Raw genomic sequence first — 25,577 nt, forward strand, 5'->3', positions numbered from 1 at the left:
AGGTCCAGGCGACGGACGACATGCCAAATGAAGGGGTGGAACCTATGTTTATCAAACACAGGCGACAAATTAGATAGGGTGGTCAGGCCAATTGTTTTCTGTATCAACTGTTATGTGTCAAGGAAATGTTTGCACTTTAAGAGATATATTACTGGCGGGTATGTAGGCAGTCACCTGTCGACTGACCTCGTCGTCAGGTTATATCCCGAGGATGAGGCTTCTAAATCCCATAAAAATCCTAGGGTAAGTGTTTTTTGTAACTTATAAACCGCAAAATGAAACTTAAAACAACACTTATCAACATTTTTATTTTTGAAACATCTGTTGCTGGCGTACGGTTACTTGAAAAAGGGACCGCCTCCGTGGTCTAATGGTAGAGCGTCCGCCCGGAGAGCGGAAGGTCCGGGGTTCGGGGTTCGTTAAAAGATGGTACTTGTTGTTACCCTGTCTGGCGCTCGGCATTAAGGGGCTAAAACAAGGACTGGTCGGCTCGGAGTCAGTATACTGTGTCTGAGTGGGGTATTCATGTTAAACTGCGGCATGGTATCTCAGTGTGCTAGCACTATAAATCGGCATCAGTCCGGACTAGTACAAGCAGACACACACACACACACACACACATACACGTGCATGCACGTCGCAATATAAGTGCAATAATCTTGGACGCGACGTTAAACCCCATTTCACCTCACCTCACTTGAAAAAGACATTCTTAAAAGCATTGTGATTTATCAGCGCCTCTGTAGCCTAGTGGTTTGTCATTTCATTTCACATTTCATTACATTGCGTTCAAATGAAAAATAGATTTCTAGCGAGAAACATCTATATGTTACAATATAAACGGAAGTTGTATTAATAAATTCACTGGAATATTGTATAAAACCCAGGGGATATTACAACATCCCTGTGTATGAGATTTAACCTGACTGGACAACAAAAGGATTACGTCACTGGAGGTTTATAATTCATGATAAAACATTGTTCTTTTCGGGAAATCATTTCTTGAGATTCGAACTTGCGCTCGCAATTTGACGTCGTAGACCGGACTACGAAATTTTTGAAAGGGAAGTGCCTAGTAAAGGGAAGTGCCTTCTTCCCAATAGATGTAGCTGGGCATCGTAGAAAAACGCCATGGCCGAACGATCGCATCCGAAAGTGGGCGATATCTGTATAAGGGGGGATAAAACTATATATGCTCGTCAAAACAATTTAGGGAACACTGATATTTTGTAGCACTGTTCATTCGATTCCTTTTAAATTTTTGTAAATGGCCTCCTGATCGGCGGCTAACGTACTGATATTGAAGACTACCCTTACTCAAGTGACTTCATGACCAGAACAAAGTATTTGAAATCATACTGGACTCGTCAACGTTCATTTTGACCAGCACTCATTTTTATGGAAATTTTTGTTGTAATCTCCTCCTCACAGCTGCCGTAAAAAATGGAGATCGTGCATTTGCTCACTTATTCCTATGAAGCACGAGCCACAAGTAATTTTTGTGCGAAATTTGGGTTGATAAAGGCAGGTCGCTATGAAACTGTATCACTGTGTTCAACATGCCACAACGTCGACACCTCATGATTGAAGAACGAGCCACAGCTATTGTGTGGCTAAATGAGAATGTTTCACAGCGGGAAGCTGCTCGAAGGTTAAATGTTAGTCCATCCGTCATTTGCAGATTACGTCAGCGATTCCAACAAACACAGACAGTACGTGATTGACCAAGGTCAGGACGCGCTCGTGTGACAACAGGAAGACAAGACCGGTACGTCGTTGTTGAAGCATTGAGGAGGAGAACAGTCACAGCAAACACTCTTCGAAGGCAACTGAGGGCTGCTACAGGAACAAATGTCAGTGACCAAACCCTAAGAAACCGTATGAGGGAAAGAAACATCAGGCCCCGACGTCAAGCCATTAGACCGCTTCTTCTTCCTCGTCACAGAGCAGCCAGAGACACATGGGCACGGCAACACCGACAGTGGACAAGACAACAGTGGTCAGCAGTTCTTTTTCCTGACGAATCTCGGTTCTCACTGCAGCATAATGACGGTCGTGTTCTTGTCTACAGACGGCGTGGGGAACGTTTTGCTGACGTCAACGTCCGTGAGCACAATCGTTTTGGAGGTGGTAGTGTCATGGTGTGGGCCACCTTCTCATTTCTTCACAGAACCAATCTGTACGTCATTAACGGGAATTTGAATGCTGTTCGCTACAGGGATGATATTCTGAGACCAATTGTGATTCCTTGTCTTCATCGAATAGGCCCACAGGCGGTTTTCCAGGATGCTAGACCTCATCGTGCACGCATAGTCACTGACTTTCTGGGACAAAACAATGTTACTCGCATGGATTGGCCAGCATATTCTCCTGATATGGCACCCATTGAACATGTATGGGATCTGTTAACGAGACGTGTTAGGGAGAACCACCCTCCACCTCAAGATCTGCGCCAGCTTGCTCAATGGCTGAGTTTGGAGTGGCATGCTATCCCACAGAACACACTACAGACATTAGTGACATCCATGAGGCGTCGTTGTGTTGCATGTGTGGCTGCTAGGGGCGGACACACTCGTTACTGACTTTTCTCTCATGGCCTGGATTTCCAATTTTGACCCCAGTGACATTATTGACATCAACACTTGTTCACGTTATGAAATGTAGTGGATTGTTCATTATTCTTTTTTACTGTATACTCGGTCATTATTGAATTTTCTACACGTCTTCGTCTTCTGTTCCTTTTTGATTTTAAGTGCAAACATATCAGTGTTCCCTAACTCCTTTTGAGAAGTATATAAAGTTGTTTGACCAGGGTTACAACACTCAAGGCTTCAGTTAATCTTATAAAAAAGACATGTTGACCAATAAAAGAGGCAAACCCTTTCCATGTTGTTACGAAATCTCTGCTGGAGTCGACTGTACGAGTCCGAATATATCATGAGCATGACTTTAATGTTTCACTATTATTACCGTAAAGGTGTGAATATCATGCTTCACTGGTGGTACCCGTCATAATTACACGCAAAGGCAAGTAAATTGTTCACTTGTAAAATAAATTATCTGGAGTCAGTGCCATAGGAAATAACTGATGATCCAGGCTATATTAGAGTTCACGAGAGCTAGTTCAGAAGAAGGTTGCACTGTGGATGACACAGTTGATAAATATTCCAGTGAGTGAAGTTATATATGATATCCGTGACAGTCATCTACCCTGTCGATTAAATAAGGAAAGATATTTTAATGTCAATATTGTTGATGGAAGATTGTCGGATGACTCGGGTGAATTTACTTCTTTCGGATCAGACGGTTTTACAACCCTTGATTATATGTGCGCTGTATCTGCCTTGTTTAAATAGTAAATTTTTTTTAAATAATTGATTTTTTTTAACATATTTAAATAATTAATAATGATTATAAAGAGTTTTGGAAATTAAATTGAAGAAAATGAAGTGAAAAAAACAGTTAAAACAATATTACTACTATTAAGTGGCAAGGGTGCTTGAAACAATTTCCAAATCCTACAGGAGATTACGAAGGCGACAGTCAATTTCCAATCCATATTCGCGAGATTTTGCATGATTCATGTATTTCGCGTTCAAGCCCTACGGCCAAATTGTTAAGACTTTCAAATATCCTGTAAATGATGGATTACCGCCAGAACATATACACAATATAAATGTTACAACACAATATTGAACGACATTTTTCAAAGAAAATCTACTATAAAGGTTACTACCCAAAATCCATTATTGTTCCTATATCAACGAACGATAATACATAACATCGCAATAATTACAATGAGTAACATCTTTTGATCAATCCTGAATAAATACATTTGTGTAAACGTAACAGATTATTGTCGAATATAAAGGGTATTTTATAAAACTCATACACAAGATGAAGAGAAATAGAGATTTTATGGTAACTTTATTGGTTTTATAAAAGCGTTCCATATGGTTGACAGAATTTTGTTTTATTATCTTCTAAATAATAATGTACATGGCAAATTCTTCACAATAACGGAAGTATATATATAAGCACTTAATACTAGCGGTTGCACTTCAAAATGGATATTAGTTGTCTGAATAATTTTTTAGCCAAGCTGGTTTTATGCGTTGGGGGAAACAACAAACCAACCAACAACCGTACATAATCGAGTCGGGATCAAGCCAAACCAATGGCCCAAAATAGTATCTTACAATTAAACTTCTTTCCATACAGCACGTCCTCCCTTATGTGTCGATGTATAGTTGTCAATCGATACATGACCTGCACGATGCTTCGGTGTATGGTACAAGCCCAGATTGATGAATGTAATCAAAACAAGAGTTTGCCACTAACGTGGCTATATCCCCCGCCCCTGTTGCAGAATTTATGACATAAATAAATCTTAACAAACCCTAACCTTTTTTAACCGAGGTGGAACTTGTCATGGAAATTGTATTAAAAAAAGAAGAGTTTGGAACCTAAGTCCATCCTTGTTGCTATGGAAACGTAAAAAATAAAGATTTCTAAAATTTCTAAAGAGCAAAAGGCACCAGTTCAGCATGTACTTGACAAACCTGCAAAGTTTCATGTAAATAAATTGAAAGGTTTATGAGTTATGCTCCGGAAACAAACCCTACCCTCACAGAACCTAAGTCCATCTTGTTGCCATGGAAACGTAAAAAATAAAAATTTCTAAAATTTCTAAATAGCAAAAGGCACCAGTTCAGAATGTACCTGACAGTCCTGCAAAGTTTAATGAAAAAAACATTGAACGGTTTATGAGTTATGCTCCGGAAACGAACCCTACCCTCACAGAACCTAAGTCCATCTTGTTGCCATGGAAACGTAAAAAATACAAATTTCTAAAATTTCTAAATAGCAAAAGGCACAAGTTCAGCATGTACTTGACAGACCTGCAAAGTTTGATGAAAAAATATTGAACGGTGTATGAGTTATGCTCCGGAAACGAACCCTACCCTCACAGAACCTAAGTCCATCTTGTTGCCATGGAAACGTAAAAAATATAAATTTCTAAAATTTCTAAATAGCGAAAGGCACCAGTTCAGCATGTACTTGACAGATCTGCAAAGTTTCATGAAAAAATATTGAACGGTTTCTGAGTTATGCTCCGGAAACAAAACGTGACGGATGGACGGACGGACGGAGCCCGTTTCTATATCCCCCGCCAACTTTGTTGTTATTTAAACATGTATACACTGACAAACAAAATTAACTGAGATCGTATTAATTACTTAAAATGATTACCTATTGTTACATGATATTTATGACTTTCGTGGTTGATCACTGTTCGCGTGTACACAACAAAGGAACTATCAACACACACCAGGGTCACTTTGAAACAGTAGGGTATTAGGGAGACAAGAAAATCAAAATGCTAGTATATATATACTGATGGAAATGAATAAAGTAACAATGAACAATGGTCAATAATAATAAGCTTTACTGTTAGTAGATTTCGATAAGGGCGCATACAAGTTCAACAACTGTCAGAATCAAATGTTGCGATGTGTTTGTGTGCAATGTTTCCCACGTGTATTTGGCAGACAAGGCTGGAACCCACGATACCATATCATTGTACTGTGTCTAAAACTATGTGTTCCCTTATTCATTTCCAACAGTATATTTCTGGTGTGACGTGAAAATAACCTCACATTTATACATAATCTGTGTATATTTCCCGTAGTTATTGCTGGGTAGAATGAAAAGAAAACCACTTCCTTAAGCACATGTAGTCAGTTTCATCGGAATTAAATTACAGTACACTTCAATGTCTTTAATGCATTAAGCAAGAAGACGAATTAAGTGACCACAATTACTTTGTTTTTGGGAACATATAAATCAGACTAATCCCATGTAATCCTGTGAACACAGGTACAGTACATGATCCTAGTTTCCGTTTTGTTTTGTTGTACTGCATATAAAGAAAACATTTTGCAACATCACAACCAGCAGCCGTAATACTTCTGGAACAATATGGCTGCCCTCAGGCAAATCACCATCTGCCTAATACAAACTTGCTTACACGTTTCAATGGCAACGGAAAGAATATTGATGTTTTCAATCTGAACATGGTTTTTTGCTTTAGATTACCGCCTGGTGGATTGTTGTGAATGTGTCATTGTCATCTATTGATATCTGTCTCAGCACCGTGATGCTTTCTACTGCCCTGCAAGCTGTACCACGCACAATCTGGATCATATGTATGCGATGTTCGTGAATTTGTGAACGTATTTTGTGATTTGCTCCGACACGATACACGATAGACCCAACTGCATCCATCAAAATTATATTAAACACAAGTGAAGATGTATGTGTTTCATCACAGAGAGATGACGGAACAGTGAAGGTTTATACATTTTTGTCCCGAAAAACAAATGGACGGTAGCATGGCAGTCGGGAGATAATAATATATAAATCATATCGGTGGGTTTTTTTTAAACAGATAAACATCTGTGAATAAGTAACGAAGTTGGGCCAACTCTTTTCGTTAAATTATTTCAGTTTCCCTGTTTCGAAATATCTACAACAAAAATAACACAAGTTCAAATTCTTGATCAGTTGTGTATATCAGTGCCATTAGGGTATCTACTTGAGCAAGGCCAGCATGAAGGACAGCACTGAGAACAGCACGAGGAGAAGTGAAGGCGGAGAGGTACAGGCGTCACAGGCAGCAGGTTTCCCGAGCTTCTCCACTTCTGCCAGGACATCTCCAGTTCTCTTCGGACACGAACCATAGGCTGTCTTAATGCAGCTCACAGACAGCTGCGATGAACTGAAAATGCCAAGATTAAATGGGACAGGCTCAGTGAGGATGAATTTTCGAAATATCTGAAGATCAGGATGGCCAAATTCTCACGTCCTCATTTTTCTTACATTTCGAAATTACTGTCATACATTAATCAAGCGGTGCTTTATGAATTTGTGTTATACTTTTTGGCTACTAAATCCAGAGATAAACAGAGATGCAGTCACACGTGTATTCAACTGACACACAGAACAGAGTGATATTCGTGTGCCTTTTTATGCATTCTTTCAATATTCTATAGCACTTTCTGAAATACGTTTTGGGTATACCTGCAGGTGGTTGCGAGGTATCCATCAGGCGTTGACAAGTCAGAACCTCCTGTGGAGCCATTCAGCACACAGTTCAGCAGGGTGGTTGACCTTCCAGTTTCTGCCAGGCATGCATGGTCCACATCTGAATAAATACACATTCACAGGTTCAGATCAAGACTGACGGTCTGACTGACTGAAGCGTACATAAAAGGTCTTACAGGGGACATAACGCAACGTAACTTCAATGTCACAAGTCGTATATGTACAAGTAAATAGCAACAGCTGTGATTTTGCTAAGACTGTGATATTTTTACAAGTGCTTGTTTACATTTTGTAAATACTTATTTCGTAACAATAAATATTAGAACCTAACCCTAACTTACCCCAACCCTTGCCCTAACCCTAACCCTAACCCTAACCCTCACCCTAACTTACCCAAACCCTAACCCTAACCCTAACCCTAACCCTAACCCACTAACATGATGCTGCAACGTAAAGGCCAGTCTTTAAAGCATAGTTACCGTTTATGTTGTTACACATGTAGTCGAGTGCCTTTTTTGTCTGGTCAAGGGATGTGAATGCTCTTTGCCAGGCAGATGGAATGCAAGCGAATAACTTGGCATATAAACATCCATAGAAGTCGAAAACAAGTGTCTTGGTTCTGGAAAAGTGTACACATGTATTACTCAACAATGCCGCGGATTGAAAATGAAAATACAACATCCAACTGCCATTCAACTAAACACCTGACAACACACTTAATCACCATGGACACGACCGTCACTGGCTACTGTACACAGTGAGACCAGCTACAGTAAACAGTGAGACTGACAACTATGCAGAGTGAGACTGGCTACTGTACAGAGTAAGACCGGCTACTGTACAGAGTGAGTCTGGCTACTGTACAGAGTGAGACCGGCTACTGTACAGGGTGAAACCGGATACTGTACAGAGTGAGACCGGCTGCTGTACAGAGTGAGACTGGCTTCTGTACAGAGTGAGACCAGCTTCTGCACAGAGTGAGACTGGCTACTGTACAGAGAAAGACCGGCTTCTGTACAGAATGAGATCAGCTACTGTACAGAGTAAGACCGGCTTCTGTACAGAGTAACACTGGCTTCTGTAGAGAGTGAGACTGCCTTCTGCATAGAGTGAGACCGGCTTCTGTACAGAGTAAGACTGGCTTCTGTACAGAGTAAGACTGCCTACTGTGCAGAATGAGCCCGGCTACTGTACAGAGTGAGGCCGGCTACTGTACAGAGTAAGACCGGCTTCTGTACAGAGTGAGACCAGCTTCTCCACAGAGTGAGACTGGCTTCTGTACAGAGTAAGACCGGCTTCTGTACAGAGTGAGATCGGTTACTGTACAGAGTAAGACCGGCTTCTGTACAGAGTAATACTTGCTTCTGTACAGAGTGAGACTGCCTTCTGCATAGAGTGAGACCGGCTACTGTACAGAGTAAGACCGGCTACTGTACAGAGTTAGACCGGCTACTGTACAGAGTAAGACTGGCTACTGTACAGAATGAGACCGGCTACTGTACAGTGTGAGATCGGCTACTGTACAGAGTAAGACTGGCTACTGTACAGAATGAGACCGGCTACTGTACAGAGTGAGATCGGCTACTGTACAGAGTAAGACTGGCTTCTGTACAGAGTGAAACCGGCTACTGTACAGAGTGAAACTGGCTACTGTACAGAGTAAAACTGGCTTCTGTACAGAGTAAGACTGACAACTGTACAGAATGAGACTGGCTACTGTACAAAGTGAGACCGGCTACTGTACAGAGTGAGACTGCTACTGTACAAAGTGAGATCGGCTACTGTACAGAATGAGAACGGCTTCTGTACAGAGTAAGACTGGCTTCTGTACAGAGTAAGACTGGCTTCTGTACAGAGAGAGAACGGCTACTTTACAGAGTGAGGCTTGCTTCTGTACACAGTGATACATGTACTGTACATTGTGAGACCGGTTACTATGAAGAGTAAGAACAGCTACTGTACAGAGTAAGACTGGCTATTGTACACAGTGAGATTGGCTAGTGTACAGAGTAAGATTGGCTGCTGTACAGAGTAAGACCGGCTACTGTACAGAGTAAGACTGGCTATTGTACAGGGTGAGATTGGCTATTGTACAGAGTAAGACCGGCTTCTGTAGAGAGTGAGACTGGCTACTGTACAGAGTAAGACCGGGTTCTGTACAGTGTAAGACTGGCTTCTGTATATTGTGAGACCGGTTACTATGCAGAGTAAGAACAGCTACTGGACAGAGTAAGACTGGCTATTGTACACAGTGAGATTGGCTATTGTACAGTGTAAGACTGGCTACTGTACAGAGTAAGACCGGCTTCTGTACAGAGTGAGACCGGCTACTGTACAGAGTAAGACCGGCTACTGTACAGAGTTAGACCGGCTACCGTACAGAGTAAGACTGGCTACTGTACAGAATGAGACCAGCTACTGTACAGTGTGAGATCGGCTACTGTACAGAGTAAGACTGGCTACTGTACAGAATGAGACCGGCTACTGTACAGAGTGAGATCGGCTACTGTACAGAGTAAGACTGGCTTCTGTACAGAGTGAAACCGGCTACTGTACAGAGTGAAACTGGCTACTGTACAGAGTAAAACTGGCTTCTGTACAGAGTAAGACTGACAACTGTACAGAATGAGACTGGCTACTGTACAAAGTGAGACCGGCTACTGTACAGAGTGAGACTGCTACTGTACAAAGTGAGATCGGCTACTGTACAGAATGAGAACGGCTTCTGTACAGAGTAAGACTGGCTTCTGTACAGAGTAAGACTGGCTTCTGTACAGAGAGAGAACGGCTACTTTACAGAGTGAGGCTTGCTTCTGTACACAGTGATACATGTACTGTACATTGTGAGACCGGTTACTATGAAGAGTAAGAACAGCTACTGTACAGAGTAAGACTGGCTATTGTACACAGTGAGATTGGCTAGTGTACAGAGTAAGATTGGCTGCTGTACAGAGTAAGACCGGCTACTGTACAGAGTAAGACTGGCTATTGTACAGGTTGAGATTGGCTATTGTACAGAGTAAGACCGGCTTCTGTAGAGAGTGAGACTGGCTACTGTACAGAGTAAGACCGGGTTCTGTACAGTGTAAGACTGGCTTCTGTATATTGTGAGACCGGTTACTATGCAGAGTAAGAACAGCTACTGGACAGAGTAAGACTGGCTATTGTACACAGTGAGATTGGCTATTGTACAGTGTAAGACTGGCTACTGTACAGAGTAAGACCGGCTTCTGTACAGAGTAAGACTGGCTACTGTACAGAGTAAGGCCAGCTTCTCTACAGAGTAAGACTGGTTTCTGTGCAGAGTAAGACTGGATACAGTGCAGAGTAAGACTGGCTACTGTACAGAGTAAGACATACCACACAGTGATACCAGCTACTGTACACAGTGATACCAGCTATTATACACATTGATACCAGCTACTGTACACAGTGATACCAGCTACTGTACACAGTGATACCAGCTACTGTACACAGTGATACCAGCTATTGTACACAGTGATACCAGCTACTGTACACAGTGATACCAGCTATTGTACACAGTGATACCAGCTACTGTACACAGTGATACCAGCTACTGTACACTGTGATACCAGCTATTGTACACAGTGATACCAGCTACTGTACACAGTGATACCAGCTACTGTACACAGTGATACCAGCTACTGTACACAGTGATACCAGGTACTGTACACAGTGATACCAGCTACTGTACACAGTGATACCAGCTACTGTACACAGTGATACCAGCTATTGTACACAGTGATACCAGCTACTGTACACAGTGAGACAGGCTTTCATACCCAGTGAGACCTGCTACTGATCACAAAGAGACCAGCCACTATACACAGTGAAACCGGCTATTGTACACAGTGATTCTCTACACATTGAGAACGGCTTCTGTTACATAAATAAAAATAAATGAAAAACACACGTACGATGCCTGACACAAGATCGATGTCGAACTTGACAGAAGAGATCCAAAATTAAAAACTTTAGTGAAATCTGTGAATAATCCTTTGATGGATGTTTCTTTCAGGAACTGCGTTGAACACCCGAGGATGTCCTGTGTAAGGTTTGGACATTCTGAGAGGGCGCCCTGGCTTCTGATGGTTGGTAGCACTAACACTGAAACAACGGCAGGATGAGAATGAGAATCGTTATGACGCACCTGCAGCTGCTTCCTGATAATCATTCTTAGTTTGTCAGTAACGGTGCCCGTGGGGTGCTTGCACTATAGACCCTAGTTGTCTGTTTTGATATTAAACCAGACGATATGGAGTATACATGGGGAATGTTGATGGGGTCATTTCGCACTCCATGTAATCAAATAACAAATAACGTCATTTAGAAACTGTTTGACCCCTCTCTTGCAAATAAACGCTAAAATCAGCTGTCCATCTTTTCTGCTGTTATTTGAGTCTTTGAGAGGCATCTATCTTCATTGTCTGTAACGACGTTTGGTGGCTACTTCCTGACCATTAAGCATGTTGATTTAATTTATTTGATTGTATTAAAAAAACAAGCGTAGAGGGTATTACAAGGATCCTTTTTTAAAGGAGAGGGACCGGATCGAACATCGCTGCACGCTGATTGGTGCGACACGCAGCGCGCTGATTGGCGCCCGGCCTGAGCCTCGGCTTTCCAAATCGACCCGACCCTTGTGTTTCTTTTCCATAGGAAATGGATTTTATCATGGGAGAGAAAGCACAACCCCCGGTTCGACCAATCAGAGACCCGAACAGGGCGAGCGCGCCCTCTGATTTGTCGACAACCCAAGCGTCTGATGGGCCAGATTTCGATCCTGTTCTTTTGGGTAGACATGTCCACCGCCACCACGATCATGTTGTGGAACGGTGATCTGAATTCTAAAGGTGGACCAACATGGACGGACATGGACGTGATGTAGGAATGCCTACGTGTTGTATTTTTGTGTTTCCACAGTTGTTGGCACTCGTGAATGCCTGCGTGTCTCGATGCAAACGTGGTGCCACACGTGACTACAAACAGACGTTTATAGAGGTATAGATCGATAGACATACGTAACGTTGTCACTCGCTCATCCACGCCTAGGTGTTGACACTCGTGTATGCCTACATGCGTGCTGCCATTCGTGTCTCCATGCAAACGTGGTGTCACGCATGTCTTCAAACAGACGTTTATTTATATATGTGTATATATATATATTCATATTTATATGGATAGAGAGAGATCGATAGACATACGTGGTATTTTACTCGTAGGCGTGTGTTTTACTCGTAGGCCTATACCTCCAGGGAGGAAATGGATTCTTTTGGATTGTTGTTTGTGTTGGCAAGCAATGATCAGGACGTTTGTTTCGGGAGAGATGGGTGGCCCTGAAAAGATGAAAAAACATGGCCATGTCATAAGGGGTCTGGGTCATCTGCTTAGGCCACGTTTGAAAAGACCTCAGACGTTCTTGAAATGAATCAAAGCCAGGATGAGAAGGATGACTCCAGGTGTAAGAAGGGGAAAGCAGAACACGCTGTCGGTGCTTTGCGTGTACACGAAGCCCGCATGGGCCATGTCTTCAGCGGTCTGGGCCTTCTGCATTGGCCACGACTCAAGTCAAAGAACAGGTGAGTGCATTGTTCTTGGGTGGCGTCTTCATAGGCTTCATGAGATACAGCACGGATGTGTTTCGGTGATGTCTTTTCTTGGTGAACCATCGCAGCACTTCCGTTTCTTCTTCTTTCGTATTGTTGCCCAGCAAATCATGGATGACAAGCCAATGCAGGGCCGCTCCTTTTTCAGGCAAGGCACGATCCGCTTCATTCATGCTGTGCACAAACTCAAGAGTGACCCTTAAGCGGTCTGCCATCTCATCCAACTCATGATGGAGCAGTTCGCTGTACACCCACACGATGCGATGGGGTTGCGTATCCAATACCTCGGGACGATGCATCTTAAGGTGTTAAGATACATATAGTTGAATCAGGGACGATGTCACCATTGGAGGAGTGGGTCAAATGGTTGACTTGTGCACCATCAGAGTGGATAGAATAATTGACTCGTGCTGACGAGTTCAAGCCAAAGCCAGAACACCACAAAACGCCATGCTACAACTGTAGCAACTTTGGTCGTTGGCCGCTACCAAAGTAGCTAGGATGACGCTTTCGGTTCCTGATTCCGTTTCCCGTTTTCCGGTTCCCGTTTTCCGGTTCCCGTTTTTTCATCATCTTCATCCAAACGGCCCTTTTCAGGGCCACCCATCTCTCCCGAAAGATCGCTTCCATCCTTGCTTTGACTACCCTCCACATCCATCACACCAAAACAAAGAACCCTCCTCCTCCTCCCTCCTCCCTCCCTCCCGCCGCCGCCATCTTGGATGTGGAGATGCCCCCCACGCCTCCCGGAACCGGAAGTGCCGCCACCTTGGAGGCGCACGCATTACCCACAATGCCGTCTTCGCGCATGCGCAGAACCATTTCCGGATACCAGGGTTCTGTCAATAACTACACGATTGTTGTTGTAACACGATCCTAAACAATGCATATGGAATCCCGTTAACGCACATGTTTTTATACCCATTCTTGGGTAGTTAAATGCAAGGGGCTTGCATAAATGTCAACTTTTGCAAGGAATGCATGCTTTTCTGTAGCAGTTGCGTTTTGGGTTCTTGATTCCACACATGTACTACAATAGTGAAAACCAAACTTTACTTGTTTGAAAAATACACTAAAATATTGGTGTCACAGGGACTTTTGTTGTTGAGAATATATATGTGCGAATGTAACCAACTGAACAATTGCCGTCAATTATCCAATCAGACTGAACCAAAAATCACACTGCTTATTGACGATTACTGAAAATAATTTTGCTGATCTTCGATTGTGTCATGATGTAGAAATGCAGTCCAAAATGACGTCTGACTTCCAGCCAGCTGCGATGCTGTGTTTCTTTTCTACGAAATACGGCTACGGAATCGATCGATGACGACAACGGGGGATTGCCTTAAGTGTCCCGTCTGATAGTGTACCGGATCGGGGTATGTAGTCTATGGCCCCCTTTCTCTAGCGTATACAAAAGTCTGCCTGGGGCACGACAGACCTCTTCTGCCTAACCACCTGTCTGTTCACAGTGCGATATATCGCGTGACTTACACCTGGAAACAGCTCTTCACCAACATTATATCATATGGAAACACTGCTGTGTACCAGATACGTGGAAGTTAGATAAAAACAAAAACTAAATACCTTGTTCACTTTGCAGGATTATGGGGCCGTCAAAAGAGGTTATCACGCGAGTTTGCAATGGTTTGTTTGTTGTTCAAAGCACGAATGGGTTGCTGAATTCTAACCCGGATCTTCACGGGTCGTTTGCAAGTGTAAATACCCTGTATTAGAAATAAACAATGCAACTGCGAGTCTTACCGATACTCTGTACCTAATTATTCATATGTCAGATGTATGAAGCTTTGGTTAGCGATAATTAATATGCCAAATGTGCGCTTCGGGAGAAAGGTTCTGCTGTATGTTCGTCAGTTGACGTTATGCTACGGACAATTGAAATAGAAATATAAAATGTTACCTGCAACGAAGACGATGAGAGTCCAGGGCTGCATGATGTAACCAGGTCGTATACTGATCTCACAAACAAGACGGGCGCTTTTCACAACCTCCCGTCACTGCTCTCTGGGCAATATGACGAAATAATGCTTGTACACTGACGTGGTTCTCAGAAACAGCAGTGATCGACAATGCCTTATATGGATATTTAACTAGGTGGTGTGCGGAAGCAGGTGCCCTGGGAATTCCCGGAATACGAACTCAAAAAAATGTATAATAACTTTTTCTACCCCTTTTTGCCCTGAACTCTCATACTTAAGCACAAAATAATACGCTTGCGTCTGTGTTTCAACGTTTAAGTTGTTCAGATCAACACTGTACTTGATTACAATACACATGGTGGTGGACCAAGCATTCGTAGCTGTCTAAGATGCCGAATTTAAGACTAACCTTGTGTTTTAATGGAGATGTGTTTATGATCAACTCTGCAGGAAGCGGGCCGTAAATTAAATATCCTCGGATAGGGCTAACTGGCGGGCTGTTCCTGATCGATAAACACAGTTGGGACATTTCATTATCGTATGGTGTGTGATTGTCCAAAATCCCATGCAAGCAACAATAGGCTTGGCCACAAATTTGTAGCAAACTTTTCTGGCATCGCCTCCTCTCTATACAACCTTCTGAAAAAAGAGGCGTCTTTCGAACTATTGCCAACAGCCAATCAAAAAGCTAGCAAGCTATAGATTAGTGTTATATCTACCTATATACCACTTTATAATGTCACGGTACATCGTATTTAAGGAAAACAAGGTGCTAAAAGTGAAGCATTTTTACTGTATTTTCTTTAGAAATTCTATGTCAGAAGTGTTCGCGTATTTTTGTGCTTAAGTCACTTGGACATTGTTTAGCTTCATAAACTATTCATAATAAACATGTCCGACAGCTTTGACATCATTGATGACTTAGTCTTATGAGATGTGTAAACCTAAGGGGAAATGAGCTCAAGTAAATACAGAAACAGAGGGTCTAAAATTGCCACAGTGTTAGGCCCGAAAGTTTATTTAGGATTTAAATTGTGATTAAGGAAGTAGAGGGTAGAGGGAGAACAAGATAACAAATCTTAACAAAACCTACGTGCCAAACAAGTGCTAGTTCGTTCGTATCCGTAATCCGTCACAAACTGTGATGAACGCTTAGTGTGTTCGATGAAGGAAATACAGCCCTTCAGATCTTTGTTTACTGAATACACCTTGACCTATGTTCAGTGATATAATTTATAAGATATTGAAGCTACATGGCCGCCCATAGTTTCTTGGAAATGTCCTGGCTACACTTCAAGGTTTCGTACTCAACAAATATATATGAATGTATATGATGTCTCCTCTTGATGTACTTTAATAATGCAATTCGACAAAGAAGATGTACAGATGCCTCGACAGCATTTTTGGCAGTCAACTACAAGTACACGTAAACATAGCTATTAATGCTCATGTGTGTCAGGTTTCCCTTACCTCGCCGTCACATCTGTACACAAAAGCAAGTGCATAGTCCAAACTAGGCAACATTTGCATTTCTTTAGCCGTTTACAGATGCCTCGACAACATACTTCAACCTTGGCTCTCAACTAGTACAGGTAAACATGGCTATTAATGCTCATGTGTGTCAGGTTGCCCCAACCTCGCCGTCGTATCTGTACACAAAATAAGTGCAAGGTCGTAACTAGGCTACATATGCATTTCTTTAGCCGTTTCAATAATGCAGTGCGCTGTCACAGCATGCTGCGTAGGTCTGTACAGCACAATGTATTTTATTAGTAATTGGTCGATCCTTCATAAATCATATTTTTGCCATTCATTTCACATATGCCTCGGTAGAATTGAGATAGGGGAAGGACTTCTGGTCAGATAACAAGGTATTCAGATATCCAAAAACTCGTTTATCAGGAAACATTTTAGAAAAAGCAATTGTCCGGATAAACGAGGTTCGACTGTATAGCGCGTGATACATGACAAAACAGATGTGTTAGGACCTGATTCGCACTTGCTGAAGGGATACCAATGGACCCTGATCATAATACATTGGTTGCTTATTATTAGTAGTAGTATTAATCATATTGTATTGTCCAAAAAGACAAAGGGATTGGGCACAAGGGCAGCACTTATTACCACCTTCTCCCTATATACAGTTATACATAATATTGCATAATGAAAATTAACAATTTACAGTTGAAGCATCACATTGTGGAAACATAGTGCGCAATATAAATTTATATACAGTGCTGATATGAAGGATATGTACAGTGCTGGAAAGTGAAGACAGTGTGCATCTCATACATATGCTAATATTATACATGTTAGTGTTGTATATAGATTTAACAATATTAATGATTAACAGTTTGGAAACAATAATATGCTAGCTTCTGAATCTGTTAGTCGTTTGAATAAAATTGTGTACAGACAAGAATATTTTTGTATTCAGGAAAACATCTAAGTTTGGATCACAAAAAAGAATACTATTTAGAGTTTTTTGTCCACCAAGATTATCGATAGCTGTCAGTAATGTCTCCCTAATATCATCATATAAGGTACATTGGAAGAAGAAATGGAATGAATTTTCACAAGGAGCTCCGCATTTACAGGAAATAGTATCAGATAATTAACACGAAACAGGTTGGAATTTAGTGTGCTACAATTGTGTCTCAATCTAGTGTGCAATATGTTTGTAGATCTCTCACCGCAATTATAGTGCATAGGTGGTGATGTAGGCTGCTCAGATGCGACAGCTTTAAAATAAGATATTGACGGACTATCCCTGATTCCTGATGATAGATTATTCCATTGGCCTAATGTATCTATAATATAACACCTTTTAAACGTAGATGTCCGTGCAAATGGAACTACAAAATCATGGCGGTTTCTGAGATTATAACTGACCTTCTGTGACACAGCTGGTGGTATAAGATCAGTTACATATGAAGGACATGGCTTATTTATTATTTTATACATAGTTACAAGTTTGTTGACGTTTCTTCTATACGCTTAGATATATTTATCCACGTCACACACACCTAGAACAAGTACACTGATTTGAATATTACTAATATTACATGAATGTTACTGAGCAGTCAGTTAGAGTTTATATCTTTGCGCTTAATCAGCAACATTAAGCCTTTCACCTATATTACAACTTTGTAAGTTAACTTTCCTTTCCAGGAATACCATAGCATGGTGACAGAGATGAACCTCTACCCCAAGAGATGTGTCATTAACTAAAATCTGCTTTGTTAATTTGATTTCAAGTGATAGCCTTCACCTGGAAGGAATTTATATTTGTATTATTTCAATTTTTCTTTTCATATATATCCCTCTGAATTTTGGGTTTTGAAATAGCATGTCGCAGAAATAATTCCTTAGACTTGCAAGAATACTCTAATCATTGGCCGAAACATGCCCCATTTGTGCTTCTTGCTTTGTCAGACCAAACCCATACTGTTGAATTTCTCAAAAGCTTTAAAAGGGTTAAAGCTATTTTTGGAAGTATAAATGGGTTGATTGGTGAATACCACAGAAGTAGCAAATGGAGTTATGTCCGATGAAATTCTCTGTTTTGACTTGTGCTAATCGTTTTCGTGTTTTTCTGGTTTAACAACTAACTTGCCTTTGCGTGTGTTTGTTCCACCGGTGGTGCAGGGTACGCTCACCTCTATGCAAACACCTGTTATCCTCACTGTTTGATAATAGTTTATACACGCAAGTATGTATAAGTTGCATGTCATCTTAATATATCACTTGTGTTATCCCTCTTTTTGGGGTGTACTACAAACATAAATCAAAGTTTCTTTTGAGCTATCATGAACATCATAAAATACTTAGCAAGTCTATGCTTATCATTCCCTCTACTCCTACCAAAGGCTCTAATTGTGGCTAATCGTAACATATTCTTCACGAATACTGTAAATCATGAAACGTGTAACCAAATTAATGCGAGTTTAGACCGCTGGCTAGACTAACATCTAGTTTCTGAAATGAACATATTTTACAAAAATAAAAAATAATTGTTTGATTATATTGATAAAATATAGAACTGCAGTAATCTAGTCTTGCCAAATATGATTGACTTGCATCGGCTGTATTGGATATATTTGTTTCAGGAACTGTATGACAGGCCTAAAATGCGTCACGGAAGCAATGCGATTAACTTTGCTTTTGACCTGTAAAAGCTAACCAGCAAACGAAAACACAGCGTTGTTTACAATGAACGCATGTCTAAACAAAAATCCTTTTTTATATACTTAAGTAGAAGTATCACGATGGACAATGCATACAACTCTTTGGCAAACAATATCAAGCAATATTTTAGATTCAGAATCAACATTCCATGACATAACAGAAACATATATATTAAATTGTATATATTCATATTTGCCGCTATTAACAATAAATTTATTTTACCGTTACTGTTTTAAACTACTCTGAACTACTTGTATGTATAGATCATCTTATTTGTAAACAGTAGGCGGACGTATTATATATCTAAGAGTTACAAAAGTCTGCTGAAATCTTCTATTTCTTTATTTTGTAAAATGCTGTCAACATGAATAAATGCCAATTATTTCATAACACTCCAAATATAGTTGTCATAATGAACATAGTTTTAAAGTATATTTGTCACATGCAATAATACTGTCCGGTATTATTAGTAATATTTTCCATATCAACCACATATTGTTAGAATCCAGTAAAAAGGAACTGAGTAAAGCAGTGGTAAAATCTATCCATATATACAAAATTGTATATTTTTGGATATACCATATATACAAATTGTATATTTTGTATATATTGGAATTTTCCCTTGTGATACTTTCACTGGCCACTGACAAAGATTAGCAGTATTAGAATAAGAAACTAAATTAAATCCAGTATGACGTGATGATGTGTAAGCATACAGAAAACTAAGAGAGCCCAACTTACATCAGTTTCTGTACCGTACTTGCGCTTACCTCCTTTTGAATCCTGCGTATCATTCAACCTGTCGGATCGACTTGTCCCGGGTGGTTAATAATCTTAAACATCACGACTGTAAAACAAAGTTGCTTATTTACTTACTTACTTACTTTGGAGATTTAACGTGCGCTTTCCGACTGATGCGTATTTCGCACACGGGCCCGGCCAGGCCATTTAATGTGTTTCCGAAAGGTGCGAAAGTGGTGTGTGCAACCCAAGAGGGGGCTTTAGGGGTTGCTTATATACTTACTTACTTACTTACTTACTTACTTTGGAGATTTAAGGTGCGCTTTCCGACTGATGCATATTTCGCACATGGGCCCGGCCAGGCCATTTTTATGTGTTTCCGAAAGGGGCGAAGGTGGTCTGTGCAACCCAAGAGGGGGGTTTTAGGGGTTGCTTATATAAAATTTGGGAATTTTGAGATTTGGAATAGATGCCGATGGGATTGGGGAGGAGAACTAAGGGAGCTGGGTATGGTGGATGTTTGTTTGTTTATGTGATTTTGATTTTGGGTTATTGTGTTTTTAGATGCGTTTTATTAGTTCCGTTTTTATTAAGAATACGCCTAAGGCCTTGAAGTTTTCTAGTTTATTTTGTGGGTTTAGTATTGCTTCTAGAGTTAGAGCCTTGTTTAGATTGAGGGTGGTTTGTAATGCGGTTCGATGTGTTAGGTAGTGTGTGCAGTGGATGAGTGCGTGTTCTGGGGTTTCTGGTTGTTTGCAGTGTGGGCAGTTACCTGTAGTGTGTTTTTTTTTTAATTTTAGGTGGTTATTTAGGTTGGTGTGTCCTGTTTGGAGTTTAGTGATTACTCTGTCGATTTTTTTCGATGGATGGAGAATTTTGGGTTTGGTTAGTGGTTTGCTGAGCACTTTTTTGATTTGGCTATTTGAGTTTAGATATAGGTTATGCCATTTTTTGTGAGTTTTTGCTTGTTTACACTTTTAATTTCTGATTTTGAGATGGGTAAGTTTAAGCTTATTTCTGGGATTTTGAGGGATAGTTTAGCTGCTTTATCGGCGTTTTCGTTACCGTATATTCCTACGTGGGCGGGTATCCACAAGAAGGTTATTTGTTTGCCTGCCTTAGTTAGGTCGTTGAAGCTTTTAAGTATTTGATTTATTAATTTAAGTCGGTTTTTGGTATTTTTGTTTTGGAGGGCTTGCAGTCCACTTAGGGAGTCGGTAAGTATTAGGATATTTTTGTGTTTTTTGGATTCTTGATTATGGAGGGCTGAGGCCATGCCCATTAGTTCTGCCGTGAATATTGATTGGTTGTTTGGGAGTCGGAAGGATCGTGTGGTTTTAGTTGGTTGTGTGGTATGGACTCCGAAACCTGTGTGTTTGGAGGTCGGATCTGAGGATCCGTCCGTGTAAATGTGACACCAATTTGGCCAATTTTCGTGTATGTATGCTAGTGTGGTAGTTTTAGCTATGTTTGGGTCGGTTTGTTTATTTATTTGGCTAGCTAGTGTTGTGTCTATTTTGGGTATTTTAAGTTTAGGGGTGAAGATATTTGATTGTTTGCAGTTTTGTTTAAGATTTTTAATTTGGTGTTCATTTAGGTAGTTTGTTATTCTTTGGGATATTGGGGTAAGTAAGGGGTGTTTACGAGCTAGAGCTTGGTTTTTGGGGCTGATGTTTTGGTTTATTAAGTTTTGGATGAGAGGGTTTGATTGGGACGCGGCCCAGAAATTTAAGCTTAGCTGTTCCCTGCGTAGACTTAGTGGCATTTCTCCTGTTAAGGCCTGAAGTGAGGTGTAGGAGGTGCCATGTCGGGTGCGTGTAATTAATTTGAGAGCCTGATATTGTATTGAGTCAAGTTTTTTAGATAGAGAGTTGTTTAGGGTGTTGTATATGGCGCAGCCGTAGTCTAGTTTTGATCTAATTAGTGATATGTAGAGAGAGAGGAGGGTACCTTTGGATGCTCCCCAGTTAGAGCCAGTTAGGCATCTTAGGGTGTTTAGGTCTTTACTGCATTTAGTTGTTAGGTTTTGGATGTGAGCATCCCAGGTGAGATGTTCATCGAAAATAAGTCCTAAGAATTTGGTTTGTTTTTGAAATTTGATTGTTTGATTGTTTAGCTGGAGGATTGGGGAGGCGGGTTTCATGTTTTTATGTTTGAATACTATTCCTGTTGTTTTTTCTGAGTTAAGGGAGAAGCCCCATTTGTCAGCCCATTGTTCTATTTTATTAAGAGATTTTTTGAGTAGATTTTGGACCATGTTCATGCTTTTAGTGCGGATCCAGATGGCTCCATCATCCGCGAATTTTGATGTGTTTACTTTAGGGGATAGGCCCTCGAATAGATCGTTTATCATTATATTGAAGAGGGTGGGGCTGAGGATACTGCCCTGTGGAGTACCATTTTCTAGGGGACATTGGTCCGATAGAGTTTGGTCTATACCCACGGTTATTTTACGATTGTTTAAGAAGTCCTGGATGTAGTTTATTATCTGACCTTTGAGTCCTATTTTTTTAAGTTTTTGTATTAGCCCATCGTGCCATACCATGTCGAAAGCTTTAGAGAAGTCTAAGAAGATGCCTGTGGTATATTGTTTATTTAGTTGTCCTGTCTTAATATCTTGTTCTAGTCGGGCGAGGTTATCTAGGGTTGAGCGGCCAGGAGTGAAACCGCTTTGATCTGGGTTTATGATGTTATTTTGGGTTAAGTAATGTTGTAATCTATTTTTAGCCATTGATTCCATTGCTTATATAAAACAAAGTTGCTTAATATATAGAGAACTTTAATTTATGGCGTCTTTTAACCATCACGACAATAATACTGAGTGGTCCAAGTCAGGTTCAGGAGAAGTGTGTTTTCACAGAACGAGCTGCTCGGAGATGCAGCACGTATTCTCGCGGTATGGCAGATTACAACTGTCTCAGATAATCCTGTTTTCCTAAACACACTCATAGATAATAGAAGCATTAAGCAGGGTTGACGGAGAGGTTTATCCTGAAATGCAAAGTGTCTCACCTTACCTTCTCCAAGTGTTACCCTGTGAGTATGATCCTTGAAAAAAACCACGACGGATTAGGTAAAAGCAAGGGATTTTCCGACTAGACACATACCATGAAAAAAGGGCTTCACTTTAAAGAGTATTCTTCACTCCAACACATTTGGTGAAATTTTCTTGAGAAGATACAGTGAAAGTGCTCGACTTTAACAGACCAGTTTTCTTTGAGTTATCGTGCGACATTATTAAGTGTTATATAGGTAGATATAATACTAGTCATGTTGAGAATGTAGGGGAAAAAAGGCTTCACTTTGAACTCATAGTTTTCTTTAAATGCGATAAACTGTGACATTATAAAGTGGTATATAGGTAGATATAACACTAATCCAAAGATGTAAACACATTTGAAGATACATCTGGTGTGTTTAAAGTTGATTTTGACCCCCCGGGCCAAGTCGGACCCAACACAAGCCAAATGGGTTTTCTTTAAATGCGATAAACTGTGACATTATAAAGTGGTATATAGGTAGATATAACACTAATCTATAAATGTGTATCCATTTGATGATACATCTGTGAGGTTTAAGTTGATTTTGACAGCCCGGGCCAAGTCGGACCGAACACTTCTGACAGAGATTTTCTTAAGAAAATACAGTAAAAATGCTTCACTTTGAGCCCCTTGTTTTCTTTAAATACGATGTACCGTGACATTATAAAGTGGTATATAGGTAGATATAGCACTAATCCAAAGGTGTAAACACATCTGAACTTACATCTGTGTGTTTAAAGTATATTTTGACCGCCCGGGCCAAGTCGGACCCAACACAAGCCAAACACTTCTGATAGAGACTATGTTGAGAATGTAGAGGGAAAAGGGCTTCACTTTGAGCCCTTTGTTTTCTTTAATTACAGCGATCTGAGACTCTATAAAGTGGTATTTAGGTGGATATAATACTAATCTATAAATGTGTATCCATTTGATGATACATCTGTGAGGTTTAAGATGATTTAGACAGCCCTGGCCAAGTCGGACCCAACACTTCTGACAGAGATTTTCTTAAGAAAATACAGTAAAAATGCTTCACTTTGAGCCCCTTGTTTTCTTTAAATACGATGTACCGTGACATTATAAAGTGGTATAGAGGTAGATATAACACTTATCTATAGATGTAAACACATTTGAAGATACGTCTGTGTGTTAAAAGTTGATTTTGACTGCCCGGGCCAAGTCGGACCCAACACAAGCCAAACACTTCTGATAGAGACTATGTTGAGAATGTAGAGGGAAAAGGGCTTCACTTTGAGCCCCTTGTTTTCTTTAAATGCGATAAACTGTGACATTATAAAGTGGTATATAGGTAGATATAACACTAATCTATAAATGTGTATCCATTTGATGATACATCTGTGAGGTTTAAGTTGATTTTGACTGCCCGGGCCAAGTCGGACCCAACACAAGCCAAACACTTCTGATAGAGACTATGTTGAGAATGTAGAGGGAAAAGGGCTTCACTTTGAGCACCTTGTTTTCTTTAATTACAGCGATCTGAGACTCTATAAAGTGGTATATAGGTGGATATAATACTCATCTATAAATGTGAATCCATTTGATGATACATCTGTGAGGTTTAAGATGATTTTGACAGCCCGGGCCAAGTCGGACCGAACACTTCTGACAGAGATTTTCTTAAGAAAATACAGTAAAAATGCTTCACTTTGAGCCCCTTGTTTTCTTTAAATACGATGTACCGTGACATTATAAAGTGGTATATAGGTAGATATAACACTAATCTATAGATGTAAACACATTTGAAGATACGTCTGTGTGTTTAAAAGTGATTTTGACCTCCCGGGCCAAGTCGGACCAAACACAAGCCAAACACTTCTGATAGAGAGAATGTTGAGGGAAAAGGGCTTCACTTTTGAGCACCGTGTTTGCTTCTGCAATATGAGACACTAAAGTGTTATATAGGTAGATATGATATTATAATTAGTCTATAGATGTAAAGTATGTGTTGTAATTTTAGAAGCGCTTTGACAGTTATTAACACGTGTCGTGTCAGTCCTATGACATTCGCGAATATCCACTTGCAGAAAACATCCTGTGTTGGTTTAACATGAATTAGTAAAGGTTAATTAGGTATGCCAAACACGTTAATTAATAAAAGAAGAGTAGTCAAAACACTGTCATTTCGAATTCCTGCCCAGGACATCACACCTCTGCACGCTAAGGTCGGTGAGAAACCTTCTCATCAAAGTAAAGACACAGTCAAGACACTGACTTTTCGGTATGAACTCTCGGTATGTAGCTATAATTATCAGTTTATTACATTGCTGAAGATACATTTTGATTCAAACTCAATTAAATGAGCAAAACTATCCGTTTCTGGACATTTGAGATCTGCCTAGATATGCACGTTTCGTTTTATTATTCTGCAACCCATTTTTAGTATTACCCGCTGGCCCGGCCCGGCCCGACTTTTCTTGGCCCGACTTTTAGGCAATCCCCTGGGAGGGGCCCTGCTAAGAAGGGGGGGGGGGGGGGGGGGGGGGGGCAAAGGTAGGGCCATTTCGCGTGGTGCTAATACCGTTTGATTTGAGATTGATAACATACGGTATCATTCATACGCAATTCGTGAAAATCGACATCTTGTCTTATTTACACAGGTGTGTGTGGTCGATAGCAAAATTCCAACAGGGGAGGCAACTGTGTTCTGGAGAGACAGGGACATGTGCGTTAAATGATATGTGTCAAGTAAAGGTGACGTAAAAGGTTTGAAGTCATTTCACACATTTGTGCTTGTTAAAATCGAATAACAAAAAGGTTAAGATAAACATGCACCAAATGTCTCTAATGCTGGTTATCGCTTCGTGAGGCTGTCCGTTTATCGAATCTCTAACATCGAATACGCTTGTTTTAATTTTCTTCATGAGATGGCATTGCACCATGCAGTGTCCGCTCAGTGTAAGCTGGCGTGG

General features: G+C 40.6%; 1 protein-coding gene across 1 annotated transcript; it reads right to left on the minus strand.

The window, feature by feature from the left end:
* Window positions 1-5,321: 5,321 nt before the first annotated feature.
* On the minus strand, window positions 5,322-14,820 carry LOC125372314. The gene is made up of 5 exons (XM_048381747.1): window positions 14,659-14,820; window positions 11,046-11,235; window positions 7,587-7,726; window positions 7,084-7,207; window positions 5,322-6,781 (listed from the first exon to the last, which is right to left on the minus strand). The coding sequence occupies exons 1-5, from the start codon at window positions 14,690-14,692 to the stop codon at window positions 6,595-6,597; spliced, it is 675 nt and encodes a 224-aa protein (XP_048237704.1). The 5' UTR covers window positions 14,693-14,820; the 3' UTR covers window positions 5,322-6,594.
* Between the last annotated feature and the right edge of the window lie 10,757 nt (window positions 14,821-25,577).

This window comes from Haliotis rufescens, unplaced genomic scaffold (genome assembly GCF_023055435.1).
Source record: "Haliotis rufescens isolate VD_foot unplaced genomic scaffold, xgHalRufe1.0.p SCAF_4, whole genome shotgun sequence".
NCBI lineage: Eukaryota > Metazoa > Mollusca > Gastropoda > Lepetellida > Haliotidae > Haliotis > Haliotis rufescens.

Excerpts from the sequence above, each read along its gene's own strand:
- LOC125372314 (XM_048381747.1), bottom strand. The coding sequence starts at position 14,692 with ATGCAGCCCTGGACTCTCATCGTCTTCGTTGCAG. Across the intron at positions 7,208-7,586 it reads CATGTGTAACAACATAAACG|ATGTGGACCATGCATGCCTG; the intron begins GTAACTATGCTT and ends GTATTTATTCAG. Across the intron at positions 6,782-7,083 it reads TACCTCGCAACCACCTGCAG|TTCATCGCAGCTGTCTGTGA; the intron begins GTATACCCAAAA and ends TGGCATTTTCAG.